The sequence below is a fragment of the Phocoena sinus genome, chromosome 3 (genome assembly GCF_008692025.1).
Source record: "Phocoena sinus isolate mPhoSin1 chromosome 3, mPhoSin1.pri, whole genome shotgun sequence".
NCBI classification, from domain to species: domain Eukaryota; kingdom Metazoa; phylum Chordata; class Mammalia; order Artiodactyla; family Phocoenidae; genus Phocoena; species Phocoena sinus.
In genome coordinates this window covers 142,954,492-142,982,192 of record NC_045765.1, presented here as the reverse complement: position 1 = coordinate 142,982,192, position 27,701 = coordinate 142,954,492, and the positions used below count along the sequence as shown (strand labels likewise).

Sequence of the window (27,701 nt, the reverse complement as noted above, 5' to 3'; positions counted from 1 at the left end):
GATAGGCAGTTGAAGGTATCACCATGTAGTCACAGGGTCATTTCCTAGTTTTGTGGTAGGAGGTGTTGGGATGAGGCCTCATGTAGGACAGTGAAGGCTTAGAATAGCTATTGATGGCGTGAGAGGAAAATTGCTGGAAGAATTGTGGGAGCGTTAATGACCACCAAATCTAAATTTGTAGATAGTCATTTGGCATATTTGTATGATATCCCTGAGTCTATTCATGAGCCCGAGGTGTTTGAATGTAGTACAGTGATGATGAGGAGGGCGTTATTCCATAACAAAAGTTGTGCATTATAAGTACAGCAAAAGGACACTCAGGTTTACACTGAGTGATTGGTTGAAATTTAGGATGTTGAAAAGAAAGTTCTTGATTTCAGAAAAGGAACCATCTGTGGACAGAGTTAGCCATAGTTGGGGCTGCTGAAATATCTTAGAAGAGGTCATTGGAATTGAGTAGATTAAAGAAGAATGAATCGATCTCTTTGATATCTTCAAATGGATTTTAAAATTGCTCAGGAATTAGAAAGATTTGGACTTCAGAGTCCTTGATTCCTAGAAGTAAATTACTAAGAGTGTGATGGATTACAACAGGGGTCAGCAGGATACAGCCTGTGGTCCAAATCCAGCCTGCAACCTGTGTTTTGTAAATAAAAGTTTTCCTGAAACACAGCCATGCCCATTCATTTACTATTGTCCATGACTGCTTTTGTACTTACAGTGGTAGAATTTGGGTAGTTGCCTCAATGACCATGTGGCCCAGAAAGCCTAAAATAGTTACTATGTAGTCCATTAGAGAAGAAGTTTGCCACCTCCCGAAATCAAACTATGAACGTTTTCTCCAGCAAAATATACCGACAGAAAATCTTGCTGGCAACTTCAGGAAGTTTGGTGATTCCTGAAAGCCCATGAATAGACTTTGGTTAAGAAGAACTTTTGGATTAAAGCTCAAGGTATATTCCCTGATGCATTTCATCTCTTCATAGGAGTTGCTTCTGTTAGTTAGCTCACCATATGCCAAAAACATGGGTACTTTCATTTTTGTGGGTCACAGAGCCTCACTTCATTCAGTGAGTACAAATGGTGCTGTGGCGAGGCAGCTATTTTACAGCGTTTGTCATGAGGCTGCCACGGGGGTATGGATGGACAAGTATTGATCAGCACACCTCTGTGTGTGTGTGCGCGCGCGTGTGTGTTAGAGGAAACCAATAGTTGTCATGGTTTGATAATGTCCTCTCTGTATGCAAAGTTTAGCATATTGTGAGAAACAAATAGATGTTTCATTCTTTCTACTAGGCTCTTTCCAGTTAAGGCTGTTAAATAAATGAGGGAAACAAGTTTTTTTTTTTCCAGGGGCGCCTGCCTATGTTTAGATAAAGGAGAAAGAGAGAAAACCTAGTTTATTTGATGAAAAAGTGTTTTAGTCACTGACTCTTCTTTAATAGGTGTCACTTTAAAATTTTTTCCGCTAATGTTGAGCCTTGGTACTGAATCTGTTTAGTTCCATTTAAGAATCCTTAGTTGAACTTCATTTTTTGTTATGACTAATTTTCGTCACTGTTTTAACACAAGGGTACTTAACATTCCCTTTGCCTTGGTCATACTCTTGTCTTTACAAACAAGAAACATTCATAGTCTTTTAGATTTCTTCAGTTTAACTTACTATTTGTGTTCATATTTTGTGTATTCAACAGCTAAGGTGACCACATTTTATCATAGTGTTCTATGTAATAAGGATCATCTTCTTTTGGTCCTCTTAGAACTATCGTTTATATTTCAAGATGCTATTTCAACTCTAGTCAACAAATATCAGTAGAAGACCTGTTTTCTGGAGGCTGCCTTCAAGACCATATGGGCTGGGTCAGTTTTGGGGTTGTTGTTATGTCAAAGCATAGGAAGTGGGATTCTAAGACTGGACTGAGCAGCACCCATTGTGCTGAGAATGGGTGAATCCCTGAGTCTGGGAGTGGGGAGAGGAAAGATGGTAAACTAGGAACTGTCTGGGAGGTAAGCAGGCTCCACATTAGATTAAGAGGCCAGGCAGAGATGTCAGTGGAGGTGGAGCTGAGCTAAGCAGAGCGGGAGAATGAAGGTGTGGAGTAGTGTGCAAGATTGAGGAAGCCAAGGCAGTTTAGGATCTAAGTCCTTGAAGGTAGGGCATATCTTGGGATTATTGGGGTGTTCTTTCTGCTGCAAGTCACGAGCTGTTTTCCCAGAGGCAGATATTTAATGGGGTGAAACTAGATCAGGTACCTATTTACTGCTTGGTATTAGAAATTCTTTTTTTTTCTTAAATAAGCAAAGACTGGCAAATTTCTATTTTGAAAAGAGCTTAATGGGATCCCTGACAGTCCTATGATTTTACTCTATGAGCCAGTTTAATTACTATCTTTTAGTACCTTAGGTGCACAAAATTGAGGGGAACCTAACACACTTATCTGTTCATGGCGCCCACCCATCATGCCATTCATATCTGGTGGTCAGTTCTCATAATACTGTAACTCTCAGCAGTGTCTGACACAGTTGATTATTCTCTCCTTCTTGAAACGTCTTCTTTACTGCCCCCTTTCCCTCTCACTGCACATCTGTTCCATTGGCAAAACATGTTTTACCTACAAAGCTTTATGAATAAAGCTGCTATTAACATTGACATGTAGATAATTTTGAAATTGGAAAGTGTGAATCCTTCAACTTTGTTCCTTCTTTTCATGATTTTTTTTAAAATTAATTAATTTATTTTTGGCTGCATTTGGTCTTCATTGCTGCGTGCAGGCTTTCTCTAGTTGCGGCAAGTGGGGGGCTACTCTTCATTGCAGTGCACGGGCTTCTCACTGCAGTGGCTTCTCTGGTTGCAGAGCACGGGCTCTAGGCATGCGAGCTTCAGTAGTTGTGGCACGTGGGCTCAGTAGTTGTGGCTCGCAGGCTTTAGAGCACAGGCTCAGTAGTTGTGGCACATGGGCTTAGTTGCTTTGTGGCATGTGGGATCTTCCCGGAGCAGGGCTCGAACCAGTGTCCCCTGCGTTGGCAGGCGGATTCTTAACCACTGCTCCACCAGGAAGGTCCTCATGATTATTCTTAAATTAGTATTTTTTGAAATAATAAAATAATAAGAATAAAAAAATAATAAATATTCGTGAAATAATAAAATGATTCTTGAAATTTTTTTGTTATTCTTTTATTTTCCATGTGAATTAGTTCTCTTAGTTTTCTTTCATCTTAGAATGTCTTTATTTCACCTTCACTCCTGAAGTACATTTTCTGTACATTTAACTTGACAGTATTTTTCTCCCATTACTTTAAAAGTATTGTCCCACTGTCTTTTGGCTTTCATTAGTTTGTTTTTTGTTTTCAGTTCATTTTGTTTGGCATTCACTGAGGTTCTTAGATCTGTAAGTTTACATTTTTCACCACTTTGGGGAAATTTTTAGCCATTATTTCTTCAAAAATTTTTTGCACCTATCTCCTCTTTCTGAATCTTATATAACATGAATACTAAATCTTTTGATATTGTCTAATGTTATTGTCTCTGCTCATTTTTTCCCTATTCTTTTTTCTTCCTATGGTTTAGATTGAATTATTTCTATTGACCTGTCTTCAAGTTCACTGACTCTGTCCTCTGACGTATCCATTCTACTATTGGGCCCCTCCAGTGAATTTTTAATTTCCATTATTTTTCAGTACAACCATTTTAAAAAATTAGTCTGTTTTTCTTTGCTGAGCATGTCTATCTTCGTATTTGTTTCAAAGTGTTTTGCTTTCCCTTTTTGTATCATGATTGTAAACACTGATTTAAAGTAATTTTCTGAGAATTCTAACATTTAGGTCATCTTGTGGTTGGCATCTTTTGTCTTATTTCTTGAGAGCTGGTTAGATTTTCCTGGTTCTTTGTATGTTAAATTTTGGATTGTATCCTTGACACTTTGAATACTGTGTTATGAGATTCTGACTCCTGTCTAAAACTTCTGGAGAACGCTAGAGGGTTTTTTTGCTTATGTGAATATGTGGTTTCTTTTAAGCTGACAGTCAGTCTGATTAGTTTTAGACTGTATGTCCTGACCTGACTTCTGTGAGCTGTTTTTACTTCCAGTATTGGTTTAATTTTCCAAAGCCTTTATGCCTTTGTATGCTATTCTGGTTTGTCTCATGTGTGTGTTACCCAGCAGTCTGTGTGGAACCTTGATGTTAGTCTGCACCATCTTGAGATCTCAGTGCTTTTCTTCAGTTGATTCTGACAGGTTTTACATATATGTACCTCAGGAGTGAGCTCAGGACTTTTTGTACAGATTTAGATGCTGTTTTTCTCTAGCTTTCTTATTCCTTAAGCCCGTAATTTTCCCTTTACCCTCTGTTTTCAGAAGTTTTCTGTTCTGGTGTTCTTGCTGGAAAACCAGAGACTTACTCTTTTTGTGCTATGTAGCAGTTCCTATAACTGGGTATGCCTCTGGGCAAAGCTGGAATGGGATGGGGAAATCAAGTTTTACCTACCCCTCAGCAGCTGCTTCTATGAGTTGGTGGGAAAAGAGAGTGCTGCTAGTCTGTGTTGGCATTATCCCAATGTAAAGCATAGAGTATCAGAAGGTTTCTGTCCTACAAATGCTACTGTATGGTTGGAAGGCTTAGGCTTACTTTGTTGCTAATGTTGGCCTAGTAGACGGCATGGAACATCAAAAGTGTTCTACCCCATTGAGGTTGCTGTCCTTGCTGCTTTTGGGTCAGGGGAGGAGACGCCTTGCCTCTTTGGTGCTGGCCTTTCCCTGGTGTAAGGTCAGGAGAGCCAACAGATATCCTCCCCAAAGGGCTTCTCCTGTCACCAGGGAGAGGGCAGTTACTGTTTTGTTGCTGGCAGTCATCTGCTGTGATCGCCTCACAGGGCCACTGCAGCTGGTTGGGAGGATGCGAAGGGCTACCTCAGAGCCACTGCTTGCCTGGTGTGAAAAGGAGGCAGTCACTAGTTCTTTGGCCTGTAAAGGCTACTCCATGTCTGGTACCAGCACTGAGGGGAGACCGGCAGCTTTGTTCCTTGTGCTTGCCTGGCATAGGGTAGGTCAGGTCACAAGAGCTTTGTCTCCCAGGTCCTTCACTACTCTCCCTACCCACCACCCCTACCCTCTGGAGATTGCGGCCTTTTCTTGGAACCCCGTCTATCTGCTCTTGCTCTCAGTTGTCAATGTGGGCTGCCCCAGAGCTTATGTTGGGAAGTGAGAAGGCAGAAAACATCCCCCCAGGAAACTCATCACCTCACTGCTCCTTGGGACCTGGGTTATGTATCCTTTTTGCTTGATCTTATCTACTATTCAGTGTCTTCTGGCAGTAACTTTTAAAATTTTGTTCAGAACTTATTGTAATCAGATGGAGTGATAGGATGGAATGTGTATATTCCATCTGGAGTGAAACTGGAACCTCCTGCAAAATATATTTTAATTCACTGCAGTTGCCTGATAAAAATTATGAGCGAGGATTTCAGTACCTGTTCTTGCAGCAGAAGCTTACTCTACTTGATTTATGTGTAATGAGAATGCTGGAAGGGGTGAATGACACTTGATGTGAAATGCAGGAACAATGCCCCCAAACCACGCTACAAACCTGGTTTGCTGATAAAATCGTGAGGGTCACTGCCAGACATTGAATGTCACAGCTTGTACCACTGCTACTGAAGAGCAGGGAACTCTGTCTTGCAGGAGATGCAGTACTGCTGTCCTGAAGGAGAGTCCTCAGGTCTGAATGTTGTGTCTCCCCCAAGTTCATATGTTGAAATCCTAACCCCAACGTGATGTTACTAGGAGGTGGTGCCTTTAGGTGGTGATTAGGTCATGAAGGCAGGACTCTCATGAATGGGTTTAGTGCCCTTATGAAAGTGGACAGAGAAACTTCTCTTTCCCCTTCACCATGTGAGGTTATAGCAGAAAGACCGCATCTGTGAATTAGGAAGTTCGGACACTAAAACTGCCTTGGTCTTGAACTTCCCAGCCTCCAGCACTATGAGAAATAAATGTTTGATGTTTATAAGCCACTCAGTTTATGGTATTTTTGTTGTAGCAGCCTGAATGGACTGAGATAGAAAGAGGGTATCCTCATTGTCTTTGAGCCACAGCTCAAAATGAATGTTGTGGCTGGAGCTCAATTGCATTTCCTGTGTCGTATCTGTAAGGGAGGCTGGCAAAGTTGGCATCTGACTTTTTGCTTCTCTATGAGTGGTAGCCTCTGTCTTCTACGAAGAGTCATTTTTGGGGTGAATTCCCTAAACACAGAATGAGGTTCATGTTCTCCATGGCCAGAAAGAATGACACGTATTTATACAGTCACCCCATTCACACAGTTGCTCGGATCACAGGCATTGGCTTCATCTGTTATTATAGCCCAGATCCAATTCTTTAGGGAATCCTATTGTCTCTGTCTTTAAAATGTATCCCAAATCTTCTCACTTCTGAACACTTTCTTGCTGTTCCCTAGTCCAGGCCACTGTCAATTTTCACATGAACCACATCAATATCTTCCCAGTTGACCCTCTTAATTCCTATGTCGTTTTTGCAGCAGACTTTTCTTCACAGAGCAGCCAGAATATATTTTTTAAAGTATTTATTTTCATGTAATTTCAAATTTACAGAAAAGTTGTAAAATCAGTACACAGCTTCTTTATACCCCTTTTTCAGATTTACCAATTGCTAACGTTTCACCCCATTGCTTTATCTCCCCCTCATCTCTTCCTCCCTTCCTCCCTCAACTAATATACACTCTCCCTCCTTTCCTCCCACCTCACTTATATACCCCCCAGACACTCACATGCATATGTATACGCACATACATAAAAATTATGTATGTGTGTTTAATTTCCCCCAACTTTTGAAAACAAGTTGCAAACATCATGCTCCTTTGCTCTTAAATTCTTTAGTGTGGTGTTCCTAATAACATTACATTTTTTTATATAACCATGAATTTAATGTTGATAAAATACTATTTAATCCATAGTCAATAGTTTCATCAGTTATCTTAATGATCTTGTCCCTAATTATTTTCTCACCAGTTCAATCATTATGCCTTTTTGTCTCCTTTAATTCGGAATAGTTCCTCTGCTCCCCTGCCCCTTTTTCACTTTGATATTTTTGAAGACTGTAAGCCAGTTGTTTTGTAAAATGTAGAATTTGATTTTGCCTGTTTTTTCTCATAATTAGAGTCAGGTATGCATTTCTAGAAAGATTCACCCACAAATGATATTGTACCCTCACTTCCTCATATCAGAAAGTACATGATGTCAGTTGCATCCCAGTATTGATGATGTAAACTTGGATCACTTGTTAAGATGGAGCCTACCAGATTTCTTCTTCACTATAAAGTCACCATTATCTCTTTGTCATTATTAAGCCATTTGCAGGGAGATTTTGAGACCATGCAATTACCCTGTGTGTTACCAGACTTTCCTCCATTAGTTTTAGCATCCATTGATGGTTCTTGTCTGAATCAGGTATTACTGTCATGATTGCAAACTGATGATTTTTCTAACTCTATAATTTATCTTATATTTATTAGTATTCTGTAAGGAAGAGCTTTCTCTTATTTACTTCTTTATTTTATTAATATGCATTCAAGGGTTCTTATTTTAGTCAATGGTTTATAATCCATTACTTTATTTATTTTGATGCCCTAATTGTCCCAGGTTTAGCTGGTGGAAGCCTCTCCAACCTGCATTTTATCATTTTTAGCATATCCCTGTCATTTTTGCAACACTTTCTTATTATTTTTTTTATTTTTTTTTTTTTGCGGTACACGGGCCTCTCACTGTTGTGGCCTCTCCCGTTGCAGAGCACAGGCTCCGGACGCGCAGGCTCAGCGGCCATGGCTCACGGGCCCAGCCGCTCTGCGGCATGTGGGATCTTCCCGTACCAGGGCACGAACCCGTGTCCCCTGCATCGGCAGGCGGACCCTCAACCACTGTGCCACCAGGGAAGCCCTTCTTATTATTTTAACATAACCAAATATTCTATGTTCATCTTGTACTTTTCCTACCTCCGCTCCCAAAACAGCCATTTCTCCAAGGAGCCCTGGTTCCTTTAGTGGAGAACGATATTTAGAAACCAGGATATCTGTGCTATGTTTGCTGAGGTGTCATTGTTTCTAGACATTTGCAGCATATAAAGCTAGAGAATAATTTACAAATGTACACTTACCCTTAAATTTACATCTACCTATTAAAAACCATGAGTTCATATTGATATCCCCAGTTTCAGTCAAACCTCACAAAGTTCATTCTAGTCTTCCCCTTTTCCACTTTAGTAACTCCCTTCTCCAACGGTGAGAAACTCGACTCCCATTATCTTCAACATATTTCCTCAAATATTGTTTAAATCTTCATTGTATTGAAAGCAGTTTCTGAATTGTTAACGCATACCATTGCAAAAAACAACGCAGACATATTAACTGGAATGCACTATTTATTTACCGTTCTTTTGGTCTTTAGACTGGGAGTATATATTAGTAGTTTCCTACGACTACTGTAACAGATGACCACACACTTGGTAGCTTAAAACAACGGAAATTTTTTCTTCCACAATTTTGGAGGCCAGAAGTCTGAAATCAAGGTATTGGCATGGCCACGCTCCCCACAACGGCTCTGGAGGAATTGTTCCTCGCCTCTTCTAGCCTTTGGTGACTCTAGGCATCCTTGTGGCTGCGAAACTCCAGTCTCTGCTTCCATCTTCACAGAGCCTTTCCTCTTTGTGTCTTCTCTTCTGTCTCTTATAAGGATACTTGAGGATACTTGTTATCAAATTTAGGGCTGACCCAGATAATTCAGAGTGACCTTATCTTGAGATGCTTAATTATATCTGAAAATATTCTTTTTCCAAATAAGGACCATTCACAGGTTCCAGTGATTAGGACGTGGACATATCTTTTGTGGGGGGGGCCACCGTTCAACCCACTACGGGGTGTATAGTTACTTGGGTTATTACCTGCTGTTTATTCTTTCAGTGTATTTGTTATTCATTTGAAATACACTAGGGTTCGTTTGTTTCGGTTTATATTGTTTTAGGTTTTTTCCCATCCTTATTTGTTTATTTATGAATATGTAAAACATTAACACAGGGTCAAGAATCAAATAAGAAGTTAATAGATATAGCACTACGAATTACAGTGACGATTATCAAGGAAATGGACAGGTACTCTGGTAGAGAAGAACTGAATGGGCCATATTCACTTAGATAGAGGGCCAGGCAGTACTCATTTGAATAAGTAGCATGTAAGCTGAGATTGAAAGAGTGAGAAGAAGCCAGTCACCTAAAAGTGGGAAAAGGGCTTTCCAGCAGATGGAAAAGCGTGTGTAAAGGCCCTGATGTGGGGAAAGAGTCACATGTATGGGAGGAAATGAAAGAAGACCAGGGAGGTGTGTGCATTCTGGGCAAGAAGGAGCACAAAGTTAGGGAGGTTGTAAAGAAAGCAGGGGCTGGAAGATGTAAGCTTTTGTACACTGTGTAAAGACGTTGGAAAGCCAGTGGAGGATAAAAAGCAGTGGCGTTTTTAGAAGTATATTTTTAAAGGACGATATTGATTGCTTTTTTTGGGGGGGTTACCTTAAACTTTATTCTTTTTATTTTTGTATTTTATTTTATTTTTTTTATACAGCAGGTTCTTATTAGTTATCTATTTTATACATATTAGTTTATATATGTCAATCCCAATCTCCCAGTTCATCCCCGCCCGCCCCCACCCCCCACTTTCCCCCCTTGGTGCCCCTATGTTTGTCCTCTAAATTTGTGTCTCTATTTTATTGATTGCTTTGTGGAGCACATTACACAAGAGTAAAAGTAGAGAGACGAGTCACAGGCCTGTCACAGTACATAATAACTGATGTAGAGACACGAGATAATGTTGGTTCATATAAGAGTTGTAGTAGTGAAAAAGGAGAAAAGTGGGTAGATTTGAGATGTGTTTTGGGTTGAACTGACAGGACTAGCTAGTGGATTGAATCTGGGTGGGTAGAGAGAAGAGAGTTTAGGGGTTATTGGAGTCTTTAAGGATTACTTCCACGTTTGTAGCTTTAGCAACTAGGAAAGAAGTTTATTGCAAATAAAATGGGCAGTAAGAATCAAGATTTCCCTATTGGGCCTATTATGTTTGAAATGCTTATGACATGCAAATGGAAATGTCAATCAAGTTGATAGTTGAATATACAAGTCTTGAGCTCGGGAGAGGAAAGTGGAATCTCAAACTTCCTATCTAGTCCCTCCAGGCAGTACTTCAGTCCATTCTTTCCTACTGCAGGAAGAGATTCCAGATCTCTGGTCCCTATTTGTACCTTTTTAACATGAACAGAATGTGAGGAGTTGGCCAGATACTATTTGAGGCATTGTGAGCAGCTGGGACTAGAGATGGGTCTCCAGGCCCATGTGTGGGTACTCCAGTTCCAATTCAGTCTTTCCAGAGAGCTACAGTTATTTTACTTCTAAGTCATTTAAATATGCACATTTTACTACTTTTAGTTTAGCTTTATTCTGGACCCTTTCAGAATAAGTGGCCTTGTCATTATTATACTAAAAAATATTAGGTTCTTTTCTGCCCCATCTGAACCTAACTTAGAGTATGAGACCACTATAACTTACTTTGCTACCTAGGAGGGAATTGTGTGTGTGTGTGTATGTGTGTGTTTATGTTTGAAATATATACTCTGTGATTGATTTGGTATGTATGTCAGTTTTTATACCGACATCACAGTGTTTTAATTGCAGTGTTTGTGCGGAGCCAGAGGAATCAGGCTCCCTGACTTCAGGCTATACTACAAAGCTACAGTAATCAAGACAGTATGCTACTGGCACAAAAACACAAATATAGATCAATGAAACAGGATGGAAAGCCCAGAGATAAACCCACACACATACTGTCACTTAATCTTTGACAAAGGAGGCAAGAATATACAAAGGAGAAAATTCAGTCTCTTCAATAAGTGGTACTGGGAAAACTGGACAGCTACATGTAAAAGAATGAAATTAGAACACTTCCTAACACCATACGCAAAAATAAACCCAAAATGGATTAAAAACCTAAATGTAAGGCCAGACACTATAAAACTCTTAGAGGAAAACATAGGCAGAACTCTCTATGACATAAATCACAGCAAGATCCTTTTTGACCCACCTCCTAGAGTAATGGAAACAAAAACAAAAATAAACAAATGTGACCTAATGAAACTTAAAAGCTTTTGCACAGGGCTTCCCTGGTGGCGCAGTGGGTGAGAGTCCACCTGCCAATGCAGGAGACACGGGTTCGTGCCCCGGTCCGGGAAGATCGCGCATGCTGCAGAGCGGCTGGTCCCATGAGCCATGACCGCTGAGCCTGCGCATCCAGAGCCTGTGCTCCATAATGGGAGAGGCCACAACGGTGAGAGGCCCGCGTACTGCAAAAAAAAAAGCTTTTGCCCAGCAAAGGAAACCATAAACAAGACGAAAAGACAACCCTTTGAATGGGAGAAAGTATTTGCAAATGAAGCAACTGACAAAGGATTAATCTCCAAAATATACAAGTAGCTTATGCAGCTCAATATCAAAAACATCCAAACAACCCAATCCAAAAATGGGTGGAAGACAGCAATTCCACTACTGGGCATACACCCTGATAAAGCCATAACTCAAAAAGAGTGATGTACCACAATGTTCATTGCAGCTCTATTTACAATAGCCAGGATATGGAAGCAACCTAAGTGTCCATTGACAGATGAATGGATAAAGAAGATGTGGCACATATATACAATGGAATATTTCTCAGCCATAAAAAGAAATGAAATTATTTGTAGTGAGGTGGATGGACCTAGAGTCTGTCATACAGAGTGAAGTAAGTCAGAAAGAGAAGAACAAATACCGTATGCTAACACATATATATGGAATCTAAAAAAAAAAAAAGTAGTAGTTCTGAAGAAGTTACGGGCAGGATGGGAATAAAGACACAGACCTACTAGAGAATGGACTTGAGGACATGGGGAGGGGGAAGGGTAAGCTGGCATGAAGTGAGAGAGTGGCATGGACATATATACACTACTAAATGTAAAATAGATAGCTAGTGGGAAGCAACCACATAGCACAGGGAGATCAGCTCAGTGCTTTGTGACCACCTAGAGGTGTGGGATAGGGAGGGTGGGAGGGTGGGGGACTAAGTGGGAGGAGATATGGGAACATATGTATATGTATAACTGAGTCACTTTGTTATAAAGCAGAAACTAACACACCATTGTAAAGCAATTATACTCCAATAAAGATGTTAAAAAAATAAAAAAATATATAAAAAAAAGGGGCAGAAGACCTAAATAGACATTTCTCCAAAGAAGACATATAGATTGCCAACAAACACATGAAAGGATGCTCAGCATCACTAATCAGTAGAGAAATGCAAATCAAAACCACAAGGAGGTGTCACCTCACACTGGTCAGAATGGCCATCATCAAAAAATCTACAAACAGTGAATGCTGGAGAGGATGTGGAGAAAAGGGAACCCTTTTTCACTTTGGTGGGAATGTAAATTGGTACAGCCACTATGGAGAATAGTATGGAGGTTCCTTAAAAAACCAAAAATAGAACTACCGTATGACCCAGCAATCCCACTACTGGGCATATACCCTGAGAAAACCATATTTCAAAAAGATACATGCCACAATGTTCATTGAAGCACTATTTACAATAGCCAGGATATGGAAGCAACCTAAGTGTCCATTGACAGATGAATGGATAAAGAAGAGGTGGCACATGTGTACAGTGGAATATTACTCAGCCATAAAAAGGAACTAAATTGAGTTATTTGTAGTGAGGTGGATGGACCTAGAGACTGTCACACAGTGAAGTAAGTCAGAAAGAGAAAAACAAATACCGTATGCTAATGCACATATATGGAATCTAAAAAACCGGTCCTGATGAACCTACTGGCAGGGCAAGAATAAAGATGCAGATGTAGAGAGAGACTTGAGGACACGGTGGGGGAAGGGGAAGCTGGGATGAAGTGAGAGAGTGGCATGGACATATATACACTACCAAATGTAAAATAGATGGCTAGTGGGAAGCAGCCGCATAGCACAGGTAGATCAGCTGGGTGCTTTGTGACCACCTAGAGGGGTGGGATAGGGAGGCTCAAGAGGGAGGGGATATGGGGATATATGTATACATATAGCTGATTCACTTTGTTGTACAGCAGAAACTAACACAACATTGTAAAGCAATTATACTCCAATAAAGATAAAAATAAATAAATAATTGCAGTGTTTTTGTATTATGCTCCATCCTGAGTAGGGCTAATCTTCCTGAATCATTTTAAAGATGTTTCTATTTTCTCACATATTTATTCTTACAGATGTATTGTAGAATTAAGATTGTTGACACATTTTAAAGAACGGATTTTTTTTTCCCCATCCTCTTGCTTTTGCCTTGGTTAGTTGTAAGTACTTTCTATTCTCCTTAATTCTTTTCCACTGATTTTTTTTCCCCATTGTCTTATCGTGGTTTTTCTTTTTACTTCGTTCCTGAAGAGAGGTTGTCATTTCCCCCACTCTTTCTTTTTAAGCACCTGTTATATGTCAGCACTGTACTAATTCCTGGGCAGGAGGGCTTACACGGTGAATTAAAATTCAAATAAACAAAGTGAAATAAACAAAGCATATTATGAAATAAAACTGAAATAACATAATATCAGTTTGTAATTAAAATAGTGTGCCTTGGGGAGGACTAAAACGTTTTACTTTTAAGCATACTATGTCAGCTTTTGGTCAGTTTGTTTATTTTTACATTTTTAAAAGAATTTTTTCTTTTTCATTTTTTTTTTTAAGGGTCATACAGCAATGCTTCATACTGGCTCATGGCATCCCAAAATAAAGGGAGAATTTATGACTTGCTCAAATGATGCGTGAGTATTGTTGATAATTCATCTAATACATTCATATATTTCAGTATTTTCTTTAACCTTTATATTGTAGCAATCTTGCCAGTAAAGTAAGAGATAGAATATTAGTAATCCTGATGTTTATATAGTATTGTTCTCAACTTTACCTTGAATTTAGCTGGCCGTATAAGGTTTGCTTAAATAAATATGGAAGCTATAGAAATGAGAGTTGGAAGAAATTCAAGTAGCGTTTATTAGGGAGCGTAATGGATCAGATTGATGCTGTTAAGTGGACTCAAATGACTTTAAACTTTGTTACTTTTTATAGTAAAGGCTGATTTCCATCTGAATCTAATAGCTTATATAAATTTGTTTTTTAAATGGTTTTTTGGAAGTAACAGCTGAAAAAATTGATTTAATGTTTATTCAGATTCTTTTTTCAAAAAATTAATTAATTAATTAGGCTGTGTTGGGTCTTTGTTGTTGCATGCAGTTTTTCTCTAGTTGCGGCGAGCAGGGGCTACTCTTCATTGCAGTGTGCGGACTTCTCAATGCGGTGGCTTCTCTTGTTGTGGAGCATGGGCTCTAGGCGCATGGGCTTCAGTAGTTGTGGCAGGCGGGCTCAGTAGTTGTGGCTCGTGGGCTCTATAGAGTGCAGGCTCAGTAGTTGTAGCGCATGGGCTTCGTTGCTCTGTGGCATGTAGGATCTTCCCGGACCAGGGCTCGAACCTGTGTACCCTGCATTGGCAGGTGGATTCTTAACTACTGCCCACCAGGGAAGTCCCTATTCAGATTCTTCTGCATTATATTTGTTGGCTTAGGATTCAAGAGTATTACAGGGAATATTTGAGCAGCTTTTTCCTGAGTTGTTATATTGTATGATTCATTTTTAGTATTAAGAGTAGTTCACAAGAATAAATTATTTGTAATATTACAGAGAAACTTACAATGAGAAATCTTATAAATGAAAATATACAGATGGTATTAGTTAGGTGAAGCACATACTTTATTTATTTATTTATTTTTAACAGATCTTTATTGGAGTATAATTGTTTCACAATACCGTGTTAGTTTCTGTTGCACAACAAAGCGAATCAGCCATATGCATACACGTCCCCATATCCCTTCCCCCTTGATCCTCCCTCGCATCCTCCCTATCCCACCCCTCTAGGTCATTGCAGGGCACTGAACAGATCTCCCTGTGCTACGCTGCTGCTTCTCAACAGCCAGCTATTTCACATTTGGTAGTGTATATATGTCGATGCTACTCTCACTTCACCCGAGCTTCGCCCCCCCATTCCATGTCATCAAGTCCATTCTCTATGTCTACCTCTTTATTCCTGCCCTGGAACTAGGTTCATCAGTACCATTTTTTTTTTTTCAGATTCCATATATATGCGTTAGCATACAGTATTTGTTTTTCTCTTTCTGACTTACTTAACTCTTTGTGACAGACTGTAAGTCCATCTACCTCACGACAAATAACTCAATTTCGTTTCCTTTTATGGCTGAGTAATATTCCATTGTATATATGTGCCACATCTTCTTCATCCATTCATCTGTCGATGGACACTTAGGTTGCTTCCATGTCCTGGCTATTGTGAAAAGAGCTGCAGTGAACATTACTCTTTGAATTACTCTTTGAATTATGGTTTTCTCAGGGTATACACCCAGTAGTGGGATTGCTGGGTTGTATGGTAGTTCTGTTTTTGGTTTTTTAAGGAACCTCTATACTGTTCTCCATAGTGGCTGTATCCATTTACATTCCCACCAACAGTGTAAGAGGATTCCCTTTTCTCCACACCCTCTCCAGCATTTATTGTTTCTAGATTTTTTTGAGGATGGCCATTCTGACTGGTGTGAGGTGATACCTCATTGTGGTTTTGACTTGCATTTCTCTAATGATTAGTGATGTTGAGCATCCTTTCATGTGTTTGTTGGCAACCTGTATATCTTCTTTGGAGAAATGTCTGTTTAGGTCTTCTGCCCATTTTTGGATTGGGTTGTTTGTTTTTTTGATATTGAGCTGCATGAGCTGCTTGTATATTTGGGAAATTAATCCTTTGTCAGTTGCTTCATTTGCAAATACTTTCTCCCATTCTGAGGGTTGTCTTTTCATCTTGTTTATGGTTTCTTTTGCTGTGCAAAAGCTTTGAAGTTTCATTAGGTCGCATTTGTTTATTTTTGTTTTTATTTCCATTTCTCTAGGAGGTGGGTCAAAAGGATCTTCCTGTGATTTATGTTATAGAGTGCTCTGCCTATGGTTTCCTCTAAGAGCTTTATAGTGTCTGGCCTTACATTTAGGTCTTTAATCCATTTTGAAGCTCATTTTTGTGTGTGGTGTTAGGAAGCATTCTAATTTCATTTTTTTACATGTAGCTGTCCAGTTTTCCCAGCACCACTTATTGAAGAGGCTGTCTTTTCTCCATTGTATTCTCTTGCCTCCTTTATCAAAGATAAGGTGACCATATGTGTGTGGGTTTACCTCTGGGCTTTCTATCCTGTTCCATTGATCTATATTTCTGTTTTTGTGTCAGTACCATACTGTCCTGGTTACTGTAGCTTTGTAGTAAACTCTGAAGTCTGGGAGCCTGATTCCTGCAGCTCTGTTTTTCTTTTTCAAGATTGCTTTGGCTATTTGGGATCTTTTGTGGTTCCATACAAATGTGAAATTTTTTGTTCTGGTTCTGTGAAAAATGCCATTGGTTGTTTGTTAGGGATTGCATTGAACCTGTACACTGCTTTGGGTAGTAGAGTCATTTTCACAGTTTTGATTCTTCCAATCCAAGAACATGGTATATCTCTCCATCTTTGTATCATCTTTAATTTCTTTCATCAGTGTCTTATAGTTTTCTTCATACAGGTCTTTTGTCTCCTTAGTTAGGTTTATTCCTAGGTATTTTATTCTTTTTGTTGCAGTGGTAAATGGGAGTGTTTTCTTAATTTCACTTTTAGATTTTTTATCATTAGTGTATAGGAATGCTACAGATTTCTGTGCATTAATTTTTTATCCTGCTACTTTACCAGATTCATTGATTAGCTCTAGTGGTTTTCTCGTAGCATCTTTAGGATTCTCTATGTATAGTATCATGTCATCTGCGAACAGCGACAGTTTTACTTCTTTTCCGATTTGGTTTCCTTTTATTTCTTTTTCTTCTCTGATTGCTGTGGCTAAAACTTCCAAAACTATGTTGAATAAGAGTGGTGAGAGTGGGCAAACTTGTCTTGTTCCTGATCCTGGTGGAAACGGTTTCTGTTTTTCACCATGGAAAACGATGTTGGCTGTGGGTTTGTCATATATGACCTTTATTATGTTGAAGTAAGTTCCCTCTATGCCTACTCTCTGGAGAATATTTATCATAAATGGGTGTTGCATTTTGTCGAATGCTTTTTCTGCATCTGTGAGATTACTGTATGGTTTTTATCCTTCAGTTTGTTAATATGGTATATCACATTGATTGATTTGCCTATATTGAAGAATCCTTGCCTTCCTGGGATAAACCCCACTTGATCATGGTGTATGATCCTTTTAATGTGCTGTTGGATTCTGTTTGCTAGTATTTTGTGGAGGATTTTTGCATCTGTGTTCATCAGTGATATTGTCCTGTAGTTTTCTTTTTTTGTGACATCTTTGTCTGGTTTGGGTATCAGGGTGATGGTGGCCTCGTTGAATGAGTTTGGGAGTGTTCCTCCCTCTGCTATCGTTTGGAAGAGTTTGAGAAGGCTAGGTGTTAGCTCTTCTGTAAGTGTTTGATAGAATTCGCCTGTGAAGCCATCTGGTCCTGGGCTTTTTTTTGTTGGAAGATTTTTAATCACAGTTTTAATTTCAGTGCTTGTGATTGGTCAGTTTATATTTTCCATTTCTTCGTGGTTCAGTCTCAGAAGGTTGTGCTTTTCTAAGAATTTGTCCACTTCTTCCAGGTTGTGCATTTTATTGGCATATAGTTGCTTGTAGTGATTTCTCAGGATCCTTTGTATTTCTGCAGTGTCAGTTGTTACTTCTCCTTTTTTTATTTCTAATTCTGTTTTTTTGAGTCTTCTCCCTTTTTTTCTTGATGTGTCTGGCTAATGGTTTATCAATTTTGTTTATCTTCTCAAAGTACCAAGTTTTAGTTTTACTGATCTTTGCTGTCGTTTCCTTCATTTCTTTTTCATTTATTTCTGGTCTGATCTTTATGATTTCTTTCCTTCTGCTGACTATTGTTTTTTTTTTTTATTGTTGTTCTTCTCTCTCTAATTGCTTTAGGTGTAAGTTAAGGTTGTTTATTTGAGATGTTTCTTGTTTCTTGAGATAGGATTGTATTGCTATAACTTTCCCTCGTAGAACTGCATCCCATAGGCTTTGGGTCATCGTGTTTTCATTGTTATTTGTTTCTAGGTATCTTCTGATTTCCTCTTTGATTTCTTCTGTGATCTCTTGGTTATTTAGTAGCATATTGTTTAACCTCTGTGTGTGTATTTTTTACAGTTTTTTTCCTTTAATTGATATCTAGTCTCATAGCATTGTGGTCGGAAAAGTTACTTGATACCATTTCAGTTTCCTTAAATGTACCAAGGCTTGATTTGTGACCCAAGATATGATCTATCCTGGGGAACATTGGTACAGTTTTTGTCAGAGAATGCTTTGCCTGTGTTCTCTTCTAGGAGTTTTATCATGTCTTGCTTATATTTAAGTCTTTAAGCCATTTTGAGTTTATTTTTGTGTATGGTGTAAGGGAATGTTCTAACTTTATTGATTTACATGAGGCTGTCCAGCTTTCTCAATACCACTTGGTGAAGAGACTGTGTTTTCATCATCGTATATTCTTGCCTCCTTTGTCGAAGATTAGTTGACCGTAGGTGTGTAGATTTATTTCTGGGCTCTCTAATCTGTTCCATTGATCTGTATTTCTGTTTTTGTGCCAATACCATGATGTAGCTTTATAGTATTGTCTGAAGTCTGGGAGGGTTATGCCTCCAGGTTTGTTCTTTTTCCTCAGTATTGCTTTGTATTCCTGCTGTTTTAAGCCGTTAAAATTTAAAAATGTTTTGTTATGCACCAGTTGTTAACTGACACAGATGGTATTATTGCTTCATGTTATGTGGAATCATGGTTATATAGAAGAATGTGTTTGTTCTTAGAAGATACCAGCTAGTGAATTTAGGTGTGAAGTATCATGAGATATGCAACTTACTTTTAAATGGTATAACAAAAATAAAAAGTGCATTTGTGTATATTTTTGTGCATGTGTGTCTGAATATATGTATGGAAAGAGAGACTGAGAATATAGATGTAACAAAATGAATGTTAGTGTATCTGGTGTTTATTGTACTATTGTTTTAACCTTTTTGTAGCTTTGAACCTTTTCCAAATAAAAAGTTGGGAGGATCTTCTTAATATTAGCTTATGTGGAAGTCATCCATTCCACCCCCAATCTAAAAGTTGAATATAAGATGGGTAAAAAGGGTAGTGGGGATTATAGTTCGTTGTACTCCACTTAAGTTTTTTCTTGGACATTTTTTCAGTGTATTTTAATTTTCTGCATATCAGTGCTGATTAAACTGTGAGAACCTAGTGATTAGGGATTGTAGCAGGATTTCCTAAGCTTGTTCCTAGTAATGGTAGTACCTGTAGGGTGTCCATGGAGAAAGGGTTCCTTTGTCTTTCCTTGGAGAGTTATAGTGCCAAGGACTAGAGATCCTGAGAAATATATTAACGAAAGAAAACAGCATTTTCTGGGCTTCCCTGGTGGCGCAATGGTTAAGAATCTGCCTGCCAAGGCAAGAGACATGGGTTTGAGCCCTGGCCCGCGAAGATCCCACATGCTGTGGAGCAGCTAAGCCTGTGCACCACAACTACTGAGCCTGAGCTCTAGAGCCCACAAGCCACAACTACTAAAGCCTGCTTGCCTATAGCCTGTGCTCTGCAACAAGAGAAGCCACCGCAATGAGCAACCCACGCACCACAAGGAAGAGTAACCCCCGCTCACCACAACTAGCAAAAGCCCACACGCAACAATGAAGACCCCACACAGCCAAAAATAAATAAGTAAATTTAGTAAAAAAAAAAGAACTGAAAAAGCTGTAAAATTGGCCTACACATGTGAAGACTTTCTGAGGCATGTTATACCATGGTGTAGTAATGTATAAACTATGAAAATGTTAAATTATATTCAAAACACCTAGAAATAAAAGGAAGCTAATATATTTTTTAAGTTTCTCCCAAAAATATTTAAATAGAAAAAAAAACCTTTGGGCTATAGAAAAGTTGAATTTTCTGAGATCCATTTATGTAAATCATCATTCCTTGGAGAATTTTATAATTGTATTTACATACGTTATTGATTATTAAAGTCAAGTCAGATATGCCTAGCAGCCTTCCAGCAAAAGCCTGTAAAACTCAGTGTTAAATTGGCTGCTCAAGGTCATGATGAGTGGTGGAGCACCCAAGTTCCTCTTGGTCTGGAAAGTGCATGCTCTTTTTATTGTGCCATGCCAGAATTCGCCAAGAATTTTAATTGGTATTGTGCATCTTTATAAGCTGCAACGAAATAAAAAAAGATTTATAATTTACTGAATCCCACCATGAAAAGCATTTACTGGTGGCAACCTTCATTTCCCAAAGTATATTCCTGGGAGCGCTAGGCACAGAGTGTAAATGATGTTGTTGGCTGTAGGAGAGAGAGGGAGTTGTATCACTATGGCTGGAAAATGGTGTTTTCTTCTTTTTAAATATGTAAATTTATTTATTTATTTATTTTTGGCTGTGTTGGCTCTTCGTTGCTGCGCGCGGGCTTCCTCTAGTTGTGGTGAGCAGGGGCTACTCTTTGTTGCAGTATGCAGGCTTCTGATTGTCGTGGCTTCTCTTGTTGCGGAGCACGGGCTCTAGGCGCACAGGCTTCAGTAGTTGTGGCACATGGGCTTTGTTGTTCCGCAGCATGTGGGATCTTCCTGGACCAGGGCTCGAATCTGTGTCCCCTTCATTGGCAGGCAGATTCTTAACCACTGCGCCACCAGGGAAGTCCCAAGTTTTACTTTTTAAATAACATTAATTTTTGCCATCTCTGGCAGCTAGGAGACTTTTTCTTGCTTACTTTCTGATTCTGGGCAGAGTTTTATACTGTCCATGCTGCCACATAAGTAATGGTTCTTTTTGGGTGATCCCATTATAGAAACAGAAAGTGTCTGTTTTCAGATTTTAACTAAAGTTATTGTGGTGATCATTTTGCAGTAGGTACAGATATTGAATCATTGTGTTGTACACTTGAAACTAATATAATGTTATATGTCAGTTATACCTCAATTAAAAAAGAAAATATACTGTTTAGAACTTGTTTTTACACTATCTGCCGTTGCTTTTATCTAACTTATTTCTTTGATCCTTTTATCTAATTCTAATTATTCTAATTATACCAGCATTTGTAAAATTAATAGCTTTTATTTTATTTTCACTGTGTGGGTAATTAAAAATATGTCTATATATTTTAAAGCATTTGTTGTAGAAATTTTACATGAAACAATAACTTCTTTGAACGATTAATGGGATTTAGGGTTTAGCTGTCAGTAGAACCTAAATGCCAAAAATGTTCCTATTCATACTTTCTGATTGTGGTGAAATATGCTTATAATAAAAGACATAATTTACTCAGACACTTTTTAAAGCTCTTTTTCTTCATGAGTTCTGAGAGTCATGAGAATCTATTCTGAAATTACTGCTGTAATTGAGATGTGCACGTTTTGGTGTTAGTTTGATTTAGCTTCTGTTGACAAGCTTTTTCTGTAGGCTTGAATGGAAAAAATGTAAATCTTTTAATTTTATCATAAATTCATTTGGTTCATATAAATTCATTCCTTTCAAAATAGTTTCCCTTTACTCAGCTCTATTTTATTTCTATTTATATTGAGAAAACACACAGTAGGTAAAAAGTCTGTAAGATTTTAAAATAATAATAATAGCTCACTGCAGAGCTAGCTACCAGGACAAATTCTTTAAAAGGTTAGGTTTAGAACTTAAAATTAGGGTTTATGATTGTGGTTGGGCTCTAAATATCACCATTCACCATTTTATGTGGATTAATTTGTTACACAGACTGTGGTTGGATTTTTGTGGTTTGTAATCAATTGTATTTTAAACGGAAGATGTCAGTGTTCTCAATTCCTATCATGAAACATAATACAATGAAACACAAAATCCTGGAAACGTATCTTAATTGGAAAATGAAATTAACAGTTATTGAGAACCATGCAGTATTTGGAGCTCTAGAACTAGTTTTCTCTTAGGAATTGGTAAGAGCATAAAATAGGGCATTAGTTAATCAGTTATTTTGAAGTGACTTGAAAACAACTCACCAAAAACAGTCTAGATATTTATTAAGTATATTTTGATCTTGTTGTGATTGAAAGTAATTGGATGCTGGTCTGAAGAAGTCAGCACTAGACGCAGAGGAGAAGTTTCACACATAATTTTACAGATGAATTATACATTACTCTGTTAACTGGTGACATGGTTTGGCTCACTAAAAAACCTGATAATGTAATTTTTCAAAAAACTATATCACAGTTTCTTAGTGTTACTAATGAAAGAGATGCAGAACTAAAAAACCTTTTATATTCTTCTTTTTAAAGCTCAGATATAATGTCATTTATATTTTGTAACTCAAAATAAGCTAATAAAATATTACTGGGGGAGTTAAACTTACTCAACAGTCAAGAGTTATTTATAATTAAGCATTTTAACTTTATATACATTTTAATTTTTAAGCTCCTGTTATGCTTGAATAGCCTTTGTTTGATTTATAGTTGTCCTAGCACTTTCAACTTACTTAGATAATATTTTTTGTCATATGTTTACAGTATAAAACTTCACCTTAAGTCTCTAGGAATTATATAAAAATTTAATGTCACATTATCCTTGATTTAAGTTTTATGTAATTTTTATACAAAATGTTGCTCGTGCACTGCATTGCCATACGTAAGAAGGGTAAGATGTTCATACCTTCAAAAATGTTGGCAGAAAGTTTGATCAAGTCCACGTTTATGTTTTACTTTATTTGCACACTTTTCACAGTTGTTAATCAGTAGCTTGTTTTGGCTAAGGGAACATCAGTGCTGAACAGTGATTTCTATGTGGGGATTATAAATGGTGAGGGATGCTTTTTAGTATTTTCTTTACCTTGAAATCCATAAGAAAAACATTGTTAATTTCACCAGTACATCTCTGTTACATCAGTTCAATTTTTAAAATATTTGTTTATTTATTCACTTATATGTTTATTTTTAAAGGGAATATGGATGTTTCCAAATGTTGAAGAGTATACTTGTTTACTGGCATCCCTAGGTTAACTGAGTATTTGATAGAAGGTGGTTTGAATTTCTTCTGGGGATTTCTAGGCCAGGCAAGGTAGCGTCAGTACAACTGGTCCACTCCATGCGTGACTGAATGGACCTGTATGTATGACTAATGTACCAGTATTCTTAACGGTATGTGGTGGCCCTCTTGGCCATTTATGGAGTAGTTGTTTATGAAGAATATTGTTCCTGTGAAAACTGATGAATTGAATTTAGTTGCAGGAATGGGAATAAAAGATGTTTCCATAGCTTGCAGTTTTGCTCTTCTTGAAACTCATAATTCAAATTAAAATGTTTCTTTGTTTGACTCTCTGACTTTTTCTGAAAGTTTTGGCTACAAGCGATTTTTCCTTTTTATATCATCCTTTCCATTTTTTTCCTAAGCTTCTGTGACTACATGGCAAATGTAGATGTATACTGTTTCTGAATCCCTTGTTTTCTCTTGTGTTGTATAAGTCTGTTGAATCCATTCCCAACTTTGAAAAAATTGTCACCTCATCTTTTTAGTTTCATATTGACAGAGTTGATGAAGTTAGGATGGCATGTTATCAGGCTCTTTGCTACGAGGTGTGAATAATGAGTTGACTTTTCCTGTTGCTTCTTTTTAAATCTAAGTTTATATGACTTGTAAAACTATTTCTGTGTTATAAACTATCCTTTCTTGTGGTGGTACTTCTAAAATTTGTCTTGATGAAAATGTTAAATTTGTTACTGCTTTTTAAAAAGGCTCCAAGTGAAAATAGTTTATTCTTCTCTTGGTAACACTTTTCTGTTATTATAATAGTAATAAAATCAAGTAGAATATAAAGTAGAAATATCTCATAAATTGTTAATTACAAGCTTCCCTTTGATACATATTTCCTTAATGGGCTGTGTTCTATTAATTTGAATAAAACAAATGATATTGTTGGAAACTTGTACTAACTTATCTATAAATAGAGCTAGCACAGACTTGTTTAACAACACTTCATGTGGTTATTACATTCTTGCAATAACAGTCTGTGTTTTCATGGAGGAAATAAGGCTCACTGATGACATTTTTTCCAACAAAAATTTGGTTACATAGCTTTATCTCTGCATAGAATAACTGAAGAAGTAGAGCAGCTTCTGGTTTATATCACATAACTGTGTTGTAGTTAGCATTCTTTATCTTTCCTAGGCGGTATTACTTACATGCCCCAAATAGGCTGAAGATTATGATTCTTGTTCATAACGCATTACATAATTTATTTTTTCACAGAAAAATATATCCTTTGCAAACACAACTTTCATCATTCTTAATTCCATTGTGCTCTTGTAAAATCATTTTGTCTTATCAACCAGCAAATATTTATTGACAACCCACTGTGTGCTCAGGCTCACCTAGACTTTGTGGGTAAATAAAGCAGTTCCTGCTCTTGTAGAATTTAAAATACAGTGAGGAGATAGACATTTGAAAATACTTATGAATAGTTAAGTAAATAATTATGCATGTAAAATGCTGTGAAGGAACAATATATGAGGAAGACCTAAAGCATACTGGAGAAAAAACTTTTATGAGGTTGTGATGTTTAAACTGAGATGTGAAAGATGAATGGTCATTGAAAAGAGGGGGATGCCATCCCAGACAGAGGAGACATCATATTAAAATGCCTATTATAGGAACTGAGAGAAATCCAGCATCACTAAAGCACAGCGAGCAAGATGGAGAGCAGCATGAGATGAATTTGCTTAAGTAGGTGGGGGACAAATCATGCAGGGCCTTACAGACCACGTTGAACACATTTGGATTTTATTCCAAGGATAACTACAAGAGGTTAAAGGATTTTAAGCAGGGGAGTGACACAGTCAGATTTACATTAAGATGAATTACCCTAACGTCTCTATGGAATAAATTGGATGGGTGAAGGTCAGGGCACTTGTAACCATATTCTAAGAATTTTATAATGAGTGGCTTTCATTCTGTTAGGTCAGTGATTCTTTTTTTTTTGCTTTTAGGGTTTTCATACATAAAACATACTCCCATCAGTAACACTGCTCATCATTTGTAGTGAATCTAATCTCCATCCATATGCTACCCACGCCTCAGGTGAGAATCACTGAGCTAGTCCAGATCTTACCTGATAGGAAAACTGATGTTGAGAGAAGTGACTTAGACAAGGTCACGTAGGTAGTTAGCCAATGGTAGAGCAAGCACTTCAACCCACAGTTGAGACAATCTTCCAGAGCCCTTTTCACATAATTTTTCTTAGATTTAGGAAACTAGCATCATCAGTTAGAATGTATTTACTATGCACTGTGGATTGACTATTGGACAACAAAATATATGTAGCAAATTCTCTAATATAAAGATACAGTATAGGAGAGATGATGATGAATGAAACAGTGGTTTGCAACAGCAGTTTCATAGTGTGATCCAGGGACCTTTGGAGGTCTCTGAGATCTTTTTGCTGCTCTACAAGGTCAGAACTATTTTCATAAAAATGGTAAGGCATAATTTGGCTTTTTTCACTGGGTTGACATTTGCACTGATGACACCAAAGCAGTGGTGGGTAAAACCCCTTGTATCTTGGCCTTAATCAAGGCAGTGGTACCAAACTGCATGAGTAATCATTGTATTTACTGCCACACATTCATAATTTTTTAAAAAAATGCCAGTTTTACATAAGGATGTCCTTGATGAAGCAGTAAAAATCATTAGTTTTATGAAATCTTAACACTTGAGTACATGTCTTTACTGTTCTCTATGCCAAAATGGGAATGGCATATAAAGCACTTCTGCTGCATACCAAAACATGATTGTTTGAAGGAAAAGCACTTGCATGATTGAGTTGTGAGCCAACTTTCTTTTTCATGGAACACCATTTTTACTTGTAAGAACTGTCAACAGACAAAGTATGGTTATTCAGACTGGACATTTGGCAGACATTTTATTTAAAAAAATGAACAAAGTCACTGTTATTTTAATGAAAACAACTGACAGATTTGTGTCCAGTGATGAAATTTGAGTTTTCAGGTAAAATATAGAACGTTGGAAATTTTAAAATATTTCTTTGAGCTTGACAGCTTCTTAGTACTTAAAGGGTTTTTGTTTTGTTTTGTTTTGATGAAATCAGTTATATTAATGAGTATGGTTTTTGGGTTTTTTTTTTTTACAATTGTTTAATGAAATATATCAACATTTTGAAGATTTTCATAGCCCAGTGACCAATATTTTTTAAAAAGTGACCAGTGCACGATGTTACAGAAAGGATCTCTGCAAAGTTTAAGATAGACCTATAGATTTTAATGTAAGAGTGTGTAAAGTGTATTGACTTAGTTTCAGATTCCACACTGCAGCTAACTTTTAAGAAACTACCCACTGGTTGAATTTTGGTGCAGTATTGAAGAATATCCACAACTATCTGAAAAGGCTATTAAAATACTCCTTTTCCCCCCTGCATACCTGTGTGATGGATTTCCCTTCATGTGGTTTAACAAGAACAGCATATTGTAACAGATTGAATACAGAAGTACTAAGTACTGTCCTCTACTAAAGTCACACTTCAAAGTGATTTGCAAAAATGTAGAATAGTGCTACATTTCTTACTATTTTTGTTTGTTTCCTTTGGAAAATAATTGTTATATTTTCATGAGACACTTTTGTTTATATATATTTTTCATAAAAACATGCTAATATATGAGTTTGTTAATATTCTCTCTCTCTCTTTTTTTTTTTTTTGGCTGCGCGGCTTGCAGGATCTCAGTTCAGTGACCAGGGATTGAACCCGGGCCAAGGCAGTGAAAGCCCGGAATCCTAACCATTAGGCCACCAGGGAACTCCCTGAGTTTGTTGATAGTCTTAATTGAGTCAATAGATATTTTAAAACTTTGTGCTGTTGTGGTAAACATCTATAGGTAGGACACATATAAAGAAAAGCTCCTTGGGGTGTGTGGACATTTTAATGTCTGTTAATGCAATTTTATTAAATTGCCATCTGTACCAGCATTTTTTTTCCATCCATACCAGCTTTTAAAGGATTCCTTTGTCATAACACTTAGTTTAATTCTACTTGTGGAATGCAGTTAAAAGTTCTGTATTTACTATATTTTTTAAAAATATGTAACTCAGCATTTTTGGTAGCTCATATTGAGCTTCTCCAGTTAGTGCCGTCTATCTTAGTATATTAGCATTGGCAGAGAAAGCTATGTGTATCTTCAAAGCTCAATGTTTTTTCATGTCACCCAGAGAATTTACAAAATATATATTTGTGCAATTTCGTAGCCTTGCTGCAAGTTTTAAATGTGGTAATATATGGAAAGCATAGTTCTTGGCACATAGCTTGTGCTCGATACAAGTTAACTTCCATTCTGGGCTTTTCATTTTCTTCGACCAAATGTGTTTAAAATATACAAGGCCAAGTTTGCTGTTACTGTAATGCAAAGCTTGGACCATAAATTAATTCAACATCTGTCATCTACTCTACTACCTGTGAGAGCTTGGGCAACATACTTGCCCTTCCTGGACCAATGTCTTCATCTGTAAAATAAAAGTCTTAGGCTGCATTAA

General features: G+C 37.6%; 1 protein-coding gene across 1 annotated transcript in view; it reads left to right on the top strand.

Moving 5' to 3' along the window:
- WDR70 (WD repeat domain 70) overlaps positions 1–27,701 on the top strand; it is a 311,155-nt gene that overhangs the window by 108,020 nt on the left and 175,434 nt on the right. Inside the window, 1 exon segment of the mRNA XM_032628142.1 lies at positions 13,794–13,870. Within this exon segment, the coding sequence (XP_032484033.1) occupies positions 13,794–13,870 (77 nt within the window).